The following is an 18671-nucleotide window of genomic DNA, read 5'->3' as shown; positions in this document are numbered from 1 at the left end:
CATTATGGAAGCCAAGTACGTCTTATTCAGAAAATAAACTATTTTCACACAGTGAGAAGTTCTTTTTCAGGGTGTATTATTCATATTATCGATTTGCAGTAGTAATTTTTCTAACGCCAGCCACTTTGTTGCTCCACGTAAATAGTTAACGGTATCAGACTTTGACTTATTTTTAATTCACCTTTCTAAATCGACTAAAAGTAAAAACGTTACGAAAACGAAGGCAAAGAATCAGTGATTTATGATTAAATAAATGTATCTGACGTTTTTTAATTTGAACTTGAGTGGAAATAAGGAAAAAACTTGTGCATCGACGTATTGTATTCCGATGAATTTTCACCCAAGGATAAAATACTCGCATCGATTGTATCAACAATGTTTTTAAGATTAGTCTTTGCAAAATCTTACGGGTATGGAAGTGTGCATTTATTTGGAGAGCGTAAGTTTTGTAAAAGGTTTTATTGTTTCAAGGATCCGACAGGATCAGACTTCGAAGAATGAACGTGAAGGCAGACAATTCGAAGGAACGCGACGAGGCGAACTTGAAAGGTTGCGTCTAAGCTCGAAGGCCGCGATCCCGAAAGTCGAGAAGGTGTGCTTGCAGAAAGTGCTTGCAGAAATGCCATTTGGCGAACGTGGCTTAAAGCTTGAAACCGAAGGACCGGGTGGCAAGGTGCAGCAACGATGCACGCTCTGCAGTTTCTCTATAAATACACCAGGTGCAAAAATAGATTCAGAAAATATACGCACGCGACGTGTTGTGCCAGGGGTGGGAGGGAGGAAATAAGAGGAAATTACAGAGGAAGAGAGAGAGAGAGAGAGAGAGAGAGAAAGAGAGGGGGTCATGTGCCAGGAGCGTTTGAAATTCAACCGTTATTTCAAGCATTTAAGATCTCGGGCTTTGCACACTTTCTGTTTCATTTGCAACGATTAGTATCTCCGACCAAAGAAATCTTTCGACGCGAGAAACGCCAAAGGTATTCGTCCAAATTTAGCAAGCTCGTATTGTAATATTTGCGGTGTCATAGATTTTTCTTCAACGGATTCAATGGGTTTTTTTTTATCCTGTTCTAATCTGGCAAAAAGTAGCAAAGCTCATTTTTACCGTATCGTGTAAATATGTTTGAATCGTTGATTTTGAAAGTCAAAGCGATAATAACGTGGAACTTTTTTGATTTCGACTGGTAGAATAATTTTTATCATTTTTTTTTCGGAACATCTTTGCTCCTCGTGCAAAAAAAAGGGCGTGAATTGTTAATCCCAACTCGTAGATAATGCTAAATTTTTTAACATGAAAAAAGTTGAAGGGGAGCGCGTACCCTGAATTTTTTTTCATGGGAATTTAGCATTGTCTATGGGTTGGGCTTACGAATTTAAAACCTGAGAGGGATTTTCGTGTCCTCAATTTCTCATTTTTTTTTTTTTTTCTTTATACTCTTACGGAACTTTAGCGAGGGGGAATGACAAGGTAGATATGGTGTAAAATAGGCAGGTAATATTATGAGATGTTTGAAGATGATGGGCGATATTGCAGGAAGATTTTGGTGAATTATTCGACATTCTTTCCTTTTTTTTTCCGTAAAATTTCCAGGGATTCTTACGAATATTACAGGAATTTGCACAATGTTTGGCGATGTTTCAAAAATGAAAGATTCATGTAAAAAATTTCGAAGGTGGTTCACCCCTTTAGAACTTTAGCGTCAACTATGCGTTGGGGTTACGAATTCACCCCCAAATTCAGGTTTTTTTTTTCTTCGTAGCAGTGAACTCGTGTTTGATTAATTTGAATACTAGACTCTCAATCTATTTTTGTCACAATACCGGTATTACAAGCTATAATTACACCTGTAATAGTTGATCTAGAATAGATTTTCAATATCTTCATCTTTGTCCAATTTTTCACCCCAGATTCCCGTATTTCGATACTTACAACGTGTGAAATATTTTGCGTAACACAGAAAGTTATCGGAAATCTGTATAACTTCGGTACGAGGCGAAATTTTGGTGAAAATTGGAGGGGAATAACCGTCGCGGCAAGATGAGAAACCGCCGGGGTGAAACTTATGGGTTTCGTGTCGACAAGTCGAAGGAGATAAATATACCAGAGCATACGCACATTGGGCGGTAATCTTGGAAATCCTCTGACACACGCCCCCGCTTAACCCACGGACACAAAACATCCCCAAATAGGATTACGTAGGGCGTTCAAAAAGTCTCGGAGGCACCGAACCGCCGAGCTGCAGGGAGGAAATTGAAAGAAAACCACCTGCTTTCCGTCGAGCTGACTAATTTCCAAAAGCCGAGAATTTCACACCGTTGCCCTGGTGGAAATAATTCCGACGCAATTTTTGGGAGTTTTTTCTTTTTTCTTTGTTTTTTTTTTTTCATTTGGAATTATTTTTGAAAACAAAAATAGCGCCTTCAGAGTTTTATCATGTTCCTCTCTAATGTATAACCACGAATTATTCGATGAAAATTTCTACGACTATGAATTTTTTGCAGAAATTGAACCACTTCGTATTATTTCGTGAAAATTTTTTACTCAGCGTGGTTTTTCACGAAGAATTATTACTTTTCTTTCAAAATTGCAGTGTCTTGTAAATTTGTTTCTTTTGTTTTGTTTTTTTTTTGTGACCGAAAAGATGCAAATTCTCCTTAAAGTTTACAACTTTTTACGACAAACTATGCATATAAATTACAATTTTGTACGAAAAGAGTTTTCTTTTTGTTGAAAAATTTATCGAAATGTTCCAACTTGTTTGAAAATTCGTAGAAGATCGTAAGAACGATTTTCACCAGAGTCGTCTCGTCGTCTTTCCCCCGATGGATTAGCGGCAATATCATCGAACGACAGAGCGTAACGATAAGGGTCGAGACGGACGGAACTAAGACCACAAACTCGCAAATCCGGGGAAGATCTCACTCGACGCTTGTCACCCCGAAGGCTGGGACAGCAAACAACAGCGAACCGGGATGCCGGAGCCCTCCGTCTGACCCTTCAACCCCCGCAATCTATCGTGATGAAACAAGGACCACAAACACAATGAAAATCCCTCCCTCCTCTGCGAAACCTGCTCGTCCCGTCTTAGCTTTGGGAAAGTCCCCTAATATGCGGAGCCTCGTTCCTCATTTCGGGTGGAGCAATATTTTGGCCAATAATACAGCAGGGCTTTCTCTCTGTGGCTGGTGTGTTGGTCTCTTACGAGTAAGTGGTAACGTCTCTGACCTTGAACTTTCGAGGAAATCTTTTCATCGCAATTTCTGCGCGAAGACAAATTTTTACAAATTTTTATGCGGGTATAATTTCATCGAGTCTTTCGGGAAAATTATTAACGCGTTTAAGGTAGCGGAAACTTTTTAAATTCTTTGAATAATTCGAGTTGGTACTTTTAAGAATCTTAGGATAAAGTTTCAGGACTCTGATACTCTTTTTAAGAACCCCTGAATTTTTGTCTACTCACTGAATCTTGTAAAGTCATTTATGGATTCGTTTAAGGAAACTGTTTGGCTGAAAATCGATACTTTTTATTGATTGATTACTAGATAATTGACCGTTGAGTCGATATGAAATAATTATATTTCGTTTGTAAGATGGGAAAATCTTGAAAAAGAAGATGAAGAATGGAAAATACTGGAATTACAATAAAAATAATTTTAGTTCGATTTCACTTTCGATGGCTCATTTGAATCAGAAAATTGTTTGCTGTTCAGTTATTGCAACAGATTTTCGAAATTTTTGTCAATAGTTTCATTATTTTCAATTTTTGTATTTTGAACACATCTTCGTAGCTTAAGAGCATGATAATTTGACAAATACTCAATTTACAATTATCGCATAATAAAATGAATATAACGTAACAATTTTCTGGTCAACCAATTCAAGCCTTACAAAACCTACAAAATCTTATGAAATAGATTTGAATCTGTCTCCTCAAATCGTATGCACTAGTTCAACGTGATTAGAATTAATTTTCCATCCACCGAATGGAAAACCTATAAATTTTTCGAACCCCGAACGATCGTCGAGTGTTGTTTTTTTTTCCCCCTCGAGTTTGGAAACCCTACGGGTACCTTTAAGACGGTATAAAACGTTAATTTCCTGAAGTATACCTGAGATAATTCAAGCTCTTTCATAATTTAACCCACAACGTCGAGTTGGGAATAATTCTGAGAGTGAGAAAAGTGCTTCAGGTAAATACAAACGCCACTTTACAAATTCCGCGGTTGGCTAATCTTTGCCTAAGTGAGCTTAACTTTTCCGCTTCTACTCATGGCGGGAAGGGAGGTAATATAAACGTTTATCGCACCTAGAAAGCTGAGCTTTCGAGCTTTGCGAGGGCCTCCTCCTACCGTCTCGTTGGCAAAAATATCTTTGACAATAAAACGATAACGCGAACGAGGAAACTTCACCTTGAGCTTAACTCTGGTCAGTGAACTTGAACTTTTTTCGACGATGCGAGTGATGATCCGGTGAAATTTCGGGCGGGTGTAAAAAACTGGAATGGCAGATTGTCTGAAGGACTGAAATATCGAACTTTCAAAGACGCGAAAATCTGAATCGTAGAATTAACGAACCGTAGAAGGTCCAAGTTTGGAAAATTCAAAATATTGAAAGCCGAAATAATAGAATGGCAAAATATAGAATCTTTATGCGATTCTATATTATTTAGTCGAAATTTGATGACTTTATATTTTGGCATTCTACATTCGTCCTTGCTGACCTTTTTTATATTTTCATCCTTCTACATTTTCACCTGTACCAGAAAATGTAATTTCCGCAAATTGTAACCAACCATCCCTTTTTTTTTTTCGTTAGAGCTTTGGAAAATATTTTTTCTCGATACGAACTACGTAAACACAATTCCATTCATTGATCAATGTATATTTTTTTTTATTTCCCTAAAGTATTACGTAATCGGATACTTGTTAGTTCCGAGAATCATACCCTGCAAAAATTACGACCAATTCGAATAATTTGAAACTCAATTAAATGTACGGATGCCTTAAATTTTTACACGCGAAAAAAAAAGATTCAGCATTGCGGAGATTCAAAACTTTCGTTTGTTTTTTTTTTTTTGTTTTTTTTTCTAACGTTACGCTGATCGAATGTAAATTGTCTCGAATTACGAGTCCGCGAAATCCAAAATAAACATGCCGCAGACCGAGTGTTATTTTTTTTGGTCAGAAAATGGTAAATTTCTCAACCCTTGAAAATCCAGCTATAGTTTTACGCTGCCGCAGATGCGGCGAGAATTTCACATCACTCCGAGATAAAGTCTGCGGTTCGGGGATTTGAAATAACCGTGAAAACAGAAGGTAATCGGTTTGTACGTGTTTTGGTACGTGGAAATTCGACTGGGGAGCGAAAATAGAATTAGGTTTTAAAATTCCGCTTGCGGGAAACACGCGAGGATTGTGTGACTGAAGGTCTCAAGCAGAGACGGCGACGAGAGAAAATTCCGTTACCCAGGTTCTGGAAAACAGACCGAACTGCAGCAAACGAGTCAAACTATTTTTTTCACAATTTTCCATGCAATATTTTACACGCCATTTGTAATTTGCTAGCGGATGTTTTAATAAAATGAATTCAAACATGCGAATTTAAATGAGTAAAGAAAACAGCAAATTCTCCCAAATTTTTGTCGTGGATTTAGCCTTCTTGTTTTATGGTCGAGATAAAAATACACTTCTTACCATTTTTGATTTGCGAATTAAATGCGAAAAAAATTAACGAACCCGCTTATAAAAGACAACCTGAATACCTTGATAATTTTATTTAAAATTTAATTAATCACATGTTGAAGAATTTCTCAACCTTATCTCGAATTATTTGTAGACTTTCTCTATGTCGAAGTTCAGCAATAGGGGAAGTCCTGAGAGAACTAAAAATTGTTTATTGATAGAAATTAACGAAAGAATAAGGTTATAGCTGAATATTCTTCTATATGAAAAAAAAAAAAAAAATTAAAAATTCACACCTGTTAAAGTAAGCTTACGTTCAGTTACGTGAAAAAAAAAAAAAAATGCATCAAACTTAAGTTACAAAACCGAAGCAGAGATGTTGTGCGTCAATCAATCGAACAAATCCATTGTAATCCATAATTCGCTATATTTGAACAGTGTTTTTCTTAGTTTGCAATTTGCGTATACAGAAATTGTAAAAAAGGTGAGAAAACACCCTGCAGTTTTTTTTTTTTTTTTTTTTTATTTCAACTGTTCAACGAAAATTGAGGGAAAAAATGACTTGGTCATTTTTTCGACTTGCTCAACAATACTCAAGTTTATAAAAAATTTATACAGCATATCGTTACCGGCAATAATGGTTGAAAAAAGCTCCCAAACCATGGGAAAAAGCACGGTTAAAAGCTTTTATTATCGAACGAAGCTGTTGTAGCGAAAATCTGGTCCAGCGGTGAAACTTTTCTCAAACGAATTGCGGACTTCCGACTTACAGACGATCCAGGATTAACCGTACACGTGTGTATATCCATACACAGGCGAACGCGATTCATCCGAACATAGAATAACGAATCAGCTTTGACGTTTGGAGTTCGGCTCTTCCGTAATAAATTAAGCCCTGAGAAAAAAGCCCTGCTTTTATACTCAAATCCCGTTTTTTTTTTTCTTTTTTTTTTCTCCTATACGGATTTACGCTGCGTCGAGCTTTTAGTCCTGCATCTGCGCCCGTACAACGAATCGTGACGAAACAAACGGTGTTCGTGATCTGAGTAAAAATATGCCCCTTACCTCCATTCCCTGGAAAGCCGGTGACCAGTGGCACTTTGTGGCGATATGAAGATAAGCGAGGAAGAGGAAAGGTAATGTGAGAAGAGAGAAGACAATACTAGTTAAACAAGTAAATAGATGAAAAAAAAAAAGAAAAGAAAAGAAATAAATAAAATAACTAAATCAGGATAGAATAGAACAAAATAGATCGATAGATTAATATGACTGGGGATAGAGAGTCGGGTAATCTTGTCAACAAAGAGGAGTGCATAGGTAGAGAAAGAGAAAGAGAGAGAGAGAGGTAGCTTCGATTTCTTCGACCGATGCTAGAGGCGAGGATTGAAATGGTCCAGGATTCCTCTTAAGGCGAAGAGTTAACGACAAATTAGTTTTGGCAAAAAAACAGTAAGAGAAAAGTAGGAGGTGAGACGGAAGAGAAATCCAGACCCTTCCACGTTTCACTCGGTGATAAAAAAACAAACGTAGTATAAAAAAAAATTAGAGATATATAGATAGATGGATAGATAGAGGATTTCATTATTATGTTTATTATTATTATTATTGTAACAAAGGGTGAAATGACTCGTCTTACCCCCTTTTCTAACGATCTAGTAATCATCGTGGATAGAAGCTCAGCATTGTTGTAAAAACAGTCTTGTTACCTACTTTAAACTGTAAGCACGGATTTATTTTTCTCCAAACATTTAATTTCGCTGGCTGACAATTCTCACTCAATAAGTTCACGAACCCAATTCTTTATTCCGTAACGGATATAGTAATGATAAATAAATAAAAATAGATTCACAAACAATTGATAAGCAAATGAATGGACGATAAATTTCTCCTTTTTTTTTTAATAACACAAACAAGACAACAGTCAATAAATAATAAATAAATAAAACACAGCCTGGGTATCACTAGAGTCGTGGAAGAGCCTCCAAAGGATAAAAATGGACTTTGGGTTTGAAAACTTGAAGAGACAGAGTATTTTTCAGAGAGAGAGAGAGAGAGAGAGGACTGAGAATATCTTTTGAAGGAAATCTGAGACCTGGGAATTCGCCTCACCCTGCTTTGTGTACATATGGGGTAACTTAGGGACATAACCGAAGCGACTGGACGGACTCGAAGTCAACGTGTCTCGTAAATTATTCCAGGGAGCTTGCAGCCCTCGATCATCAAATCCTGGTGAGATATCATGGATAACATTCGCAATGCGGATCAGGAAATTCTGTCGGAGCATATGTGCTTGCCCTTTTACCATTTAATCTTGAAAAATGCAAAAACATATTTTATGATTACCATCTTTGAGGGAAATGCCGATAAAATTTGGGTAAGGAAAAGCTTCGGAGCTGATTTTACGCAACGTTGTAAAAAATTGTACCCCCTTTTTGTTTTATAAAGATAATAATTGCACGTAGAATCTTGGATTAATTTTTTTTTTTTTCTTTTTTCACGACACATGGATGAATTAAATTCAAAGTTTTCAGTGATTGAATTAACCCTCTTTCATTATTCATTGTCAGATAAATTTTACCGACGTCGCCGCTATTCACATTTTTCTACATTCTATTGAGTTGGCTGTTATTCCAGACATTCCTTCAGTTTTAGATTTTTCACTCAACCGTTTTTCTTGTAATCGCAGAAATTTATCGTACGTACCTGCAGGCCGGTGGTGAAAAGTATATGGAAAAATCTGTTTATCCGGTTCGTTTTCTTTCTTATTATTGACCAGTGTCATTTTTCTGATGTTTATTTCACCAGATCTTCGCGTGGCTGCGAAAAAACGTTTATTCTTCGTAAAGATTTCGCACTTGATCATCTCCAACCCCCTTCTGGGTTACGTCGATGACTTATTACACGGAGGCGAAGAATACACATCGTCTCTTCCTGGAGGACATATATCTCAACTGTTACAGTGCCGTGTAAGAGAAATTTTTATTTTCGGTTACCGCTCAGTCCTTAACTATTTTCATTTTTTACCACAATCGACAAAATATAGTTCCAGGTAGAAAATGAAAATTAGTTTTCTAGCCGTTACCGGAAAGTCTAGTATCCGTTACTGTTCTTTCTCGTTACGATCACTGTTGCTAGATTTTCTTGCAACCGTTGCGAAAATTTAACGCTCGTGCAACAATAAATTAACGTTAAAGCCTTGTTTAAATAAAAAAGTAGAGTAAACCTCAGAAACTGATTTTGCGTTGCAGATACCAAAAAAGGATCGACGATAGCGCAAAATGGTTACGCGTACCTCGTTTTCCGTAATTCCAACAATATTCAAACAGTTTTTTTTTAACGATACCTGTTTTACTCAATTTTTCTAGTTACTCTAAGAAATGAAATTTTTCTCATATATATATATATGGTTGACGGTTCAGGCGAAGCTAGGTTTGCATGTATATCGCCGTTGCAATTCCCTCGAACGTATGTCGGTCCATATCCTAGATCCTACATACGTGTGCTGCTGCTGCTCCTGTTGCTGCTGTTGCTGTTGCTGCTTCTCTTGCAGAGGCGTAAACCTTAAACGGAGGTCGTTCGCGCCAAGCACCGCTCATAATTTCAAATGGACGCGTGAAAATTTTCATTACATTAGGAAGGCTGCTTGCCGTTTTATAGCTTAGCCAGGACAAACTACCGTGACTCGAACCAAGCTGCGCGAAACACGTTGTTATTATTGTTGGTGTTATTGTACGGTAAATATTTAATTGTTACCATCCGACGACGCGTCGAGGGGTGATAATAAAAAGCCTAAAAATGCGCAACAGATTTATCGGTCGTTTGATTTACTTCTATTTTCATCCTGAAATATGTGCAAAATTTGTTTTCACAACTGTTTCTACTAATTTTCGCTACACGAAATGTGTAAAATGTATAAATTGATTTGAAATATTTTTAGCAATGATTTCAGATTGATCAACAATAATCGTCAGTAAAATTGCAGGTATAATCAGTGATTAGTTTGATATCGTGAATCTGATTTTTGATTTTCAAACACTGTCTCACCGTAACGTCATTATTGTCAAGAATTTATCATCTGGATTGTAAATATTAATGGTTTGCGAATTTTTTGTTGGTTTTTTCTCTTTTGTTTTTTTTTTCGGGGTGAAATTTGAGGACGGCGTTATTGTAGCAAAAAATTAGCAACACGGAGAGCAAAAAGAGTCGAGTTTACGAATAATCGTAGTTTTTACAGGCTGAAAATTTTTCACAAAATAAACGAGATCAAATGAGAATAGAGTATTGAATCTTAGAACACAGAGAAAATCTTTATTCTTTACGACGTTAATTAAGCTTCCCAGATCCATTAGCCTTTTAAATTTGATTTGAAAAATACTTTTGATCAAGAAATCTGCATATTATATGTATCAGGAATTTGTTCGGCATGTTTGTAATATATAATATACGAGGTCGTTATATTTTGTCGGAATTTTGAACTGTGGAAACAGCTTTATCTTCGAAGCAACGGGATTTTCAGATTATACGGTGAGAAAAACCGGGCGAAAATCTTTCTCTCGATATCGTTCAGCTGGCTTTTCTTGCTTATTATTGTAGCTGACGCTTTTCAGTTTTATCACTGCTGTACACTGCACAGCAGCAGTGACGCGTTGTGTCAAATAAAAAGTTTGAACAGAGGATCAGAGTCTTAAGGAGTGCCGAAACAACTTTTGCTTAAAGGACTTACCGATCGAATTCAACGGTAACGAGATTTCAACCGGAACAGATTGCTTCGGAATCTAGTGATCACGCTTTGCCAGTTTTTACAGATCTCACAGATTCGGTCATCTAACCAAATTTTTAAGCTAACCGCAAAGAAAAAAAGAAAAGAAAAAGTCGGCGATTCGAAAACAAGTTTTGGACTTATTTTATTTCGTTGCTCATTCGTTATATTAATTATTTAATTCGTGTCTGAGAAATTGTACTGATATCAGTTTCAAAGAATGATGAAAAAATAAATTTTCAAAACAAAAGATTCGTTTTTTGAACTGGAAAAATTTCATCAACTTTTCATTTTTCGCATAGATAGTCTGATATTGTTTTTATTTAAAAAACTCGTAATCAATGTCGCTGAAAAAATCGTATAAATAAAATACATCAACTTTATCGTAAGTTTCTTTAATTCTGTAACACATCAATGTGAAACAGAATATTACTAAATAAGATTTGAAAACTTGACCGTTAAAGTCGATTCAATTGAACTTTTTTTATTTCATCTTTATTCCATTGTTTTTTATTGTTTCGGTATTATTTTCACTAACTTGTCAAAGTTCGAACCCTGCTCGAGAGTTTTTATGCGGAGAGATTAAACACTGTACCGGTAATTATTCGACCGATCAATTCTCCCAACTTAAGGCGCCAGCCAGACCTTTCTCCTTTAATCTGTATTTACTACCGATGATCTCAACAGCCTACTGCAGACCCGCCTTTAAGCTGCTGCTAACTGGCGCTTAAAAGCGGGCGCTTACAATAACATAAAGCTACATTATGGCCGAAGACACAAAACCCGAGTGGAGTCACCCTCCTTTTTGAACTTCTTAATCGGCCCGTTTTCTTCAACCCTCAAATTTAATTCTAACGATTACACAGCAGTTATACGTAGCTTTCTTTTTGCTGCCAATTATATTGAACCGTCTAGCTCAGCTGATGGAGAAGACGAGAGAATAACAAACGCTCGATTTCTCATTTTCTTACGTTCTTTTTTTTTTTTTGAAGAATCGGTCGTTCGGATGCTGAAACGATTTTTATACATCGAAAACTGTACTGAGAAAAATTTTTAGTTCCGGTTACCGCTCAGTCCTTAACTATTTTCATTTTTTACCACAATCGAAAAATACAGTTCTAGGTAGAAAATGAAAATTAGTTTTCTAGCCGTTACCGGAAAGTCTAGTATCCGTTGCTATTCTTTCACATTACGATCACTGTTGCTATATTTTCTTGCAACTGTTACGAAAATTTAACGCTCGTGCAAGAATAAATTGACGCTAAAGCCTTGTTTAAGTAAAAAAGTAGAGTAAACCTCGCAAACTGATTTTTCGTTGCAATAACCAAAAAAGGATCGACAATAGCGCAAAATGGTTACGCGTACCTCACTTTTCGTAATTCCAACAATATTCAAACAGTTTTTTTTTAACGATACCTGTATTACTGAATTTTTCTAGTTACTGTAACAAATGAAATTTTTCCCAGAGCTGAAATATTACTTTTTCTGAATTCGGTAGTTTTTTTAAACAACCGAACGAATAATTAAAAAACGAATGAATATCAAAGTTATTACAGATTCAAAAAACTTAGGTCGGATTATTCGCCGACAATGATTAATTGAAAACAGACAAAAGGTCGACAAAAAACTCAAAAGATTGACTTGAAGTAATTCGAGTTCAACGATGAACGTACGAACTGATTTCTATGCTCTGAGCTGCAGCAGCGGCAGCTACTCGGGAAAAATCTATCTACCTATTTGAAACGGTTTAAGTTCAGCTTGGCTCGTGAAGAACAGCTTAGAAGCACCTCTCGAAGGTTAAGTGCCTGGTTTTTTTCGCCACTTTATTTTCCCCGTGGTATAAAGATCCTGAAACCTTTAACCGTGGAGTGGCGAGAGGATAGATTGTCAGAGGGCAAAGAAGATAAAGCAGTTTAGTTCGGTTTGCATGCACTTGATTTTTCTTTAGAAATTTATCGCGAGTTACGGTGTTTATTCATCTGCAAATTATTTAGGTTACCTAGAGTTCTCTGGATTTGACAAACAATCTATTAAAATAACTCCAGAATTTCGTCTATTCGTTAAAAGAAATGACCGTAATTAATGAAAATTCTAAATTCTATATAAATAGTAATTATAAATTATTTCTATTGGGCTAAAACAAAATAAGAAGAAAAAAAAAAATTCACAATTCTATTATAAAGAGAAATTAAAATCCTTCAAAGTTGTTTCTTTCTCTACTATTATTTATTGACAGCATCGAAGAATCTCTGGATTTGTCTACCATACAGTTTATAAAATAAAATTATTCCAAGTTCTTTGACATCGTTTAAAAAATAATCAGAGTTACTCGGAACAGTTTGCATTTGGTTAAAAATCACTCGATCATTCGAAATTCTCTGTATTTCACAGATAGGTCTTAAAAATCATCGAGAATTCTTTGTAAATCGTTGAAAATTGTTCGGAACGACTCAAAATTATTCGGTTTAATCCAAAAATTCTTGGATTTGTCTAACTAATCGAAATTCAACCGAATCGGATTTATCAACCGAAACATTATGGTACCATCTGTTTTCAAATTTAAACTTATCCTTTCCGCATTTCTTGCTTGTTGCCTCTCTTCCTATCGTGCAATAATGCAAAAAAAAAAAAAAAAATGTTCAAAAAGAAAAATAAATAGACCTGTAAAAAAGAATACTCGTAATTCCCCAGAGATTTCTCACTTTTCGGTAAAATCCGCTTCGTTTCACAGGAGCTTTGATCTCGAACGTTTCATACATACGTGCGCAGAGCTCATCCATCGCTGCACACGTATCATGTTTAAACGTAACCTACCGTGATATTTGACGAATGAAAGAAAATACCGACAAGTGTATGAAGACAAGCAGAGTTTCCTATTTCGCCCATCGACGCGTGAAAAATAAAAGGAAGAAAAAGTTGTGAAAAAAAAACAGGTAAAAAACAGCTTCGTTGCGAAAATCCTTTGACGCGACTTCTATTGAAGGAATATTTCCTGCGCGACGTAACGTTGGATCCCTCGACGAGAGTTCCTTGTGTGAACAGTGGTAATTAATATTGTCACCGTCTTTGTGCTGCAGTTGCTTGCGATTATAGCACAACTTTTGCGTTCCTGAGTCTAGACGGGATGGCAGACAGTGGTTCGAGCTGGGCGTTGAGCGAGTTGAGCCGCATTGTTTCACGTTCCGTACCAATCAGACGATCTCAATTTATCCAGCGAAGCAAGTCGTACCGACTTGGAAATTCTTGGATAAGATATTCCGGAATATTCTGTGTCTGAAGATTTAACCGTGCAAAGTACTCGATGCAATCTAATCGTCTCAATCTTAAAATATCTATCGCATTTCGTAAGGCAAGCTGTAATTGTTCCTAATTAAGAGTTGACTAAGCAATCACCGAATATTCTGTCCAATCTGTTCAATCCAATGATTAAAGCTTCGACTTTTCTTCGTACAGGATGGCAACTTATGTTTGATTACAAAGTTGCAAGGTGCAGGGAATATTTTCGATCGAATAAAAAGCAGTTCCCTTCTTTACCTGCAGGTGGGATTTTGACATCAGGAGATCATTGCGTGATCTTAGGACGGAACGCACTTAGCTGTCGGTATAACAGCGAGCTTTTCACGGTAACTGACGTACGTGATAACGCAATTTGATACCTCGATATGTCGGTGAGTTTGACTAACGGTATTATCTAGGCTTCTAAATGTTGCGGACTGACATATTTTATTTATGGGCGCCTTACTGAAAACTTTCGTGTGTTAAATCGTAAAACGTTTTGAAAGAATTCAACCTTCAATTTATTACATGATTTATTTTGTAACTTCAAAATGATACATAAGAAATGACATAATAAATTACAAAAGCACGAATCGTCAGATATACTAGAACAAAAATCATATACTTCACTATACAGTTGGTTATATGATTATTGATGACAGTACCTACATTATCATTCTCTCACTTTCTATACCGTTAACATTTTCATACTTGCATTTATAATATAATTCAAAATATCTACTCATTTAGGCCGTACTTCCTTTTGCCAAATTTCCTGATACCATTTCAGTTGTGCAGAAACATTTAGTGTTAGTAATAGAATATTTGAAGCTTCGTTTGTGCCATGTTATCGGACGAAAGATATTCGTTCTACAATGTTTTACCAAAGAGGTACTTGCAGATAAATTCTTGTCATTTTCAGTTTAAATTTCTATTTAGTCAGAGCACTTTTTCCGATGCTTCATCGCCGGTTTTGAAAGAGTATTTGCTCCCGCTCAATATTCATTAGAATTAGGTGAATTGAGTAAAAAAAATTATTTCAAGTGTCGGTTGGAGCAGAATAAAATATTTCTTCGATTTTTATAATCTTTCTTTCAAGAAACAAGAATCTACCGATCTGACGAACATTTCTTCGACTGTAGGTAATTTAATTTCACTTTCGTATCCTGAAAACACTCGTTTAATGTAACAAACGTTGATTCATTTCGGGGTTCTATTTTTCACCCAATACTGGACCAAACGGATCTTGTAAATGGTCTTCTTCGATGATCAGGCGCGGGAAATCATTCATCAAATCCATATACCAAGTCGATACATTTATGATCCCAACACAAAATAAATAACTCTTCAATTTTACAACACGTCTTAGAATAAATTCAACATTTCTGTGAATAAATTAACGGATTTACAAGATTCGGTGCACAATTTTAAGTGGCTCCATAAGTGCTAAAATACGTTCAAGAATATTTAATTCTGAATATTCCATCACTTGTTGCCTTATCATGTCGGACGATTTTGGAATGATGTACCGTTTGAAACTACGCAAAAGCGCAAATCAGGAAAACACCTAAGCCAATCTTTGTTTTATTTCGTCCGGTATCTTCTTCAGGTACCAAGCATGTTGTTGCCCTGGTGCAGTGGCCAGCACCCCTCGGGTATTTGGATGACTCGTTTCAGCGTTGTAGGAATAACATTCGCCGTGAATGTCGGTTAAGGTTCCACCGAAAGCTCGAAGAATCGCTTCAGGGGCGCACGTGTCCCATCGCTTGCAACCCGCGCTTGCAAAAACGTAAGCGTGAGCTTTTCCCTCCAGGAGGAGCATAACCTGGGAAAAGGAAAAACTCGACGTCAAAAGGGATCGAAATGTTGACTAAATTTGGTTAGCAATCTCGAAATTCGTGGTCTTGGAGTGTACCTTGTGTCCTGCACCACCAACTTTCAAGATTTCGTCCGCTTCCAAAGCGTCTAGAGCTGATTGAACCGTCACATCGGAATGGGAACTGTGAAATATATGGAAATGAGGAGAATATTAGAATCAGTAAAATGTTTTGACAAACTGTGTAATTCGATATTACAGTTATTTCAGTAGATGTTCAGGACTTTAAGAGGGCTGGAACCGGTTGATTTGACTATTGAGTAGTAGAGGAAAATTTTACATCATAGATACACACCGATATAGCGTGAACAATATTCTTCTTGGGTTAATCAAGTGAAATAACAGGCGAAAAGCTCTTCCTCATTTATCCGAAATCTTTGTGGTTTCGATAAAAATACACACCGCGTTGTCGTAACAATCCTCTTTCCCTCGGGAGGAGGAATCAATTGGAGACCTCCAGTCGCGACCCCATCAATACCCCATAACGTTCGACCCAGGCTTCCGTCTTCAGGGTTCTTGTAATAAGGTTGATGAATAATCCCCCCAACAGCTTTTTCTCGAACTGCAACTCCAATCAGAACGGTCACGTGCTCCACAAGTCCTTGCGCGTATTCCGAAGTACCTGAAATCAGAAGAAACAATTTTTCGAATCAATTATACTGCAGTATCAAATCTGCATCGACATTGGTAGAATTGAATTGTCGATTGTTCTGCAATGTGTCACATAAGAATAGTAATGCTTGATTGAACGAGGTTTCCGATAAAAATTCATCGAGTGATAGCTTGTTAATTCGATCTGTAAGTAATGAGATTTTTTTTATTACAGCCAGAAATTTGGATCCTGGAAGCAGAAGAACGGTTGAAGAAGCCAAATTTTCTGGATCACCGCCGTTCCATAACTGTTACGGCTCAACTCACCGTCAAGAGGATCTACCCAAATACACAAATCCTTGTCCTCCACTTCTTCGAGATCCTGAGGAAGCCTTACGCCAAGAACCTGCTGATCAGAGTCAGTTACCACCCAATCGGAAGGGACTTCGCAGTTTGACGGTCCCTCTTCTCCGATTATAGCGACGTTGGGAAACTGCCTGCTGAGAGAAGCGACGATACACCTTTGCGCCGATCTGTCAGCTTCGGTTTGGGGATCGTTCTTTCCCTTGTTCACTATGTTCAGTTCGCCTCCGGTCATCACGTCCCTGATTATCTTTCCGGCACGTCCAGCTACTGTCACTGAGGATGCGACCACGCGCAAAAGAAGTGGAGCACTCTGCGCCATAGCGGTGAAATCGGATGCCGGCTTGTCTGATTGCTGACAATAAGTGGACGAGAGACTGGAGTGAACTTTTCACGAGCACGTGTAACGATGGCTCGGTGAGGTCAGTCTGCAAAAAAATTTTAACACAATCGTTAGAAATCGCTTTTGAAGGCTGTGTGAAAGGGTCCAATGCCACTTGGGATTGGGATGTTTTTGCACGGCTTGTGAAACGCGATTCGATACTTCTTATATCTTTATGCTCGGTTTTGATCGTATATCTAATCTTTATGGCCGTGTGACTCAAGGATCCCGATTGAACTGCTGCTCGGCTTTGTAGCTGGGTAGAATTTAACCTCCGATCGAATAAAATAAATTACACAGTCTCGATCTGATGATCAAATGTTTTTTGAAGTGTGACAAAACTCGATTTGGAAAATAACAATGAACGATGTTTCGGAAATCGTTAAAAATAATTTCAAACTATTTGTGAATTGTGGGAAATTATCCTTTCAGATCGAAAATAGAATTAGGTATGTACAAAATGAGGACAAAAAATTTCTATTATTCCTCAATTTGATATCATGCCGACACATTTTTTCTACAAGATCATTTCAAGCCGTCTTAAGTGGGTTAAACTTTTTTCGATTTTTCTTCGATTCTTCATCGATACCAAATTTCTGATACTGGTTTGCAATGGGGAATAATTCTGTAGCATTTCGGCAAGATGAAAAAAAAAAAAATTAAAGTACCGATCACTTATTTATTTTATTTGTGTCAAAGAACTAAATTAGAAGCTATGTATATTTTTTGAAACTATCAAATTGAACGAAAAAAATATTTCGTACAATATCTAGATAGAGAATTTAAAATCGCTCTTTTAAATGTTTCACAAGTAAAAAAAAAAGGTTAAAAACTATGATCGGTCACAATTCATATTTCTATCGAAAGGTTACAAGGTTACGGTAATTTTCACCGTCCAACGCGTTCAAATTTTCCCGGCATTGAATCTGGAAAATATGGCGGCCAACGAATACTTGACAGACTCGTGCACATTTTGTGGGTAACACGATTAGACGATTCTGTCACTGAGACATAAATATGTTCTGGATTGTAATTCAATTTATTGTCGTAAGAATTGATAATGAAAGACGATTTGAAAAAGATATGAAGAATCCAATTGAAAGACAACAGTTCATTTAACTACAATCTAAGGTCAAATGCATCGACGTGCTTACTAACCTGAAAACGGCGAGTACTTGGCGCCGCGCAAATGCCCGAAACTGGTTTCGCTAAGCTTAGCTGCACTCCAATGAGTGGTCAAGAGGTTATCTCTCTCGTTTTCTATGTCGGTCTCTCTTTCGCTCGCGCTCGGTAATCTGGAGGGGTTCATTTCCCAATGCATGATCTGCGCATGACGACCATGATAGATTCGTGGACAGAGGAGAAAGATTTTTTTCCAGTTTCATATTGTTTTCATGGTATAGTTGATTAATTTATGATTTTTTGTGTTATTTCAGATACAATCTATGGAATTGAAGTTTCGAGTCGTGGCGCGACAACGTCAGTAGCATGCTTGAACACTCGCTTGAACCACAGTGATGCGCCGTGTTTCATGCAATCCGCATGCGTGAGATAATGCTTCGAAGCCGTGGAGAGTCCACGAGGTGGTGCGACCTAGTGCTGAGGCAAGGAACAAATTTCGCCGTGGTTTAGAAACTCAAGTGATAGAATAGTGTGTGTAATTATTGAATAAATCAGAATATAGAATGATAATTACTTGGTTAAGTAAAAGGATTACCTAAATAATAATGTGTACACTTTTG

The 18671-nt window shown here is 37.0% G+C and overlaps 2 protein-coding genes across 12 annotated transcripts in view; one reads left to right on the top strand and one right to left on the bottom strand.

The window, feature by feature from the left end:
- The window catches only part of LOC124308606 (uncharacterized), a 157035-nt gene extending 140133 nt beyond the window's left edge, over positions 1–16902 (top strand). For 5 of the 11 annotated variants that reach the window (XR_006909044.1, XR_006909043.1, XR_006909036.1 and 2 more), the window contains one exon: positions 16420–16902. Coding sequence is in view for 1 of the 11 variants with exons in the window: in XM_046771446.1 (XP_046627402.1) it covers positions 472–787 (316 nt within the window). In the remaining 10 variants the exon portion in view is untranslated. Of the gene's footprint in view, positions 1–471; positions 1222–6670; positions 6819–7729; positions 7912–13981; positions 14110–16419 lie in introns of those variants that run through there. The other 6 variants (XR_006909042.1, XR_006909039.1, XR_006909037.1 and 3 more) reach the window with 5 other exon arrangements.
- On the bottom strand, positions 14233–18219 carry LOC124308605 (3'(2'),5'-bisphosphate nucleotidase 1). The gene is made up of 5 exons (XM_046771445.1): positions 18088–18219; positions 16512–16975; positions 15996–16215; positions 15633–15717; positions 14233–15542 (listed from the first exon to the last, which is right to left on the bottom strand). Exons 2-5 carry the CDS (start codon positions 16867–16869, stop codon positions 15285–15287), a joined length of 921 nt encoding a protein of 306 aa, XP_046627401.1. The 5' UTR covers positions 16870–16975; positions 18088–18219; the 3' UTR covers positions 14233–15284.
- Between the last annotated feature and the right edge of the window lie 452 nt (positions 18220–18671).

The sequence above is a fragment of the Neodiprion virginianus genome, chromosome 7 (genome assembly GCF_021901495.1).
Source record: "Neodiprion virginianus isolate iyNeoVirg1 chromosome 7, iyNeoVirg1.1, whole genome shotgun sequence".
NCBI classification, from domain to species: Eukaryota; Metazoa; Arthropoda; class Insecta; order Hymenoptera; family Diprionidae; genus Neodiprion; species Neodiprion virginianus.
The sequence above is the reverse complement of the archived record's forward strand: the minus strand, read 5'-3'. Positions and strand labels throughout refer to the sequence as shown.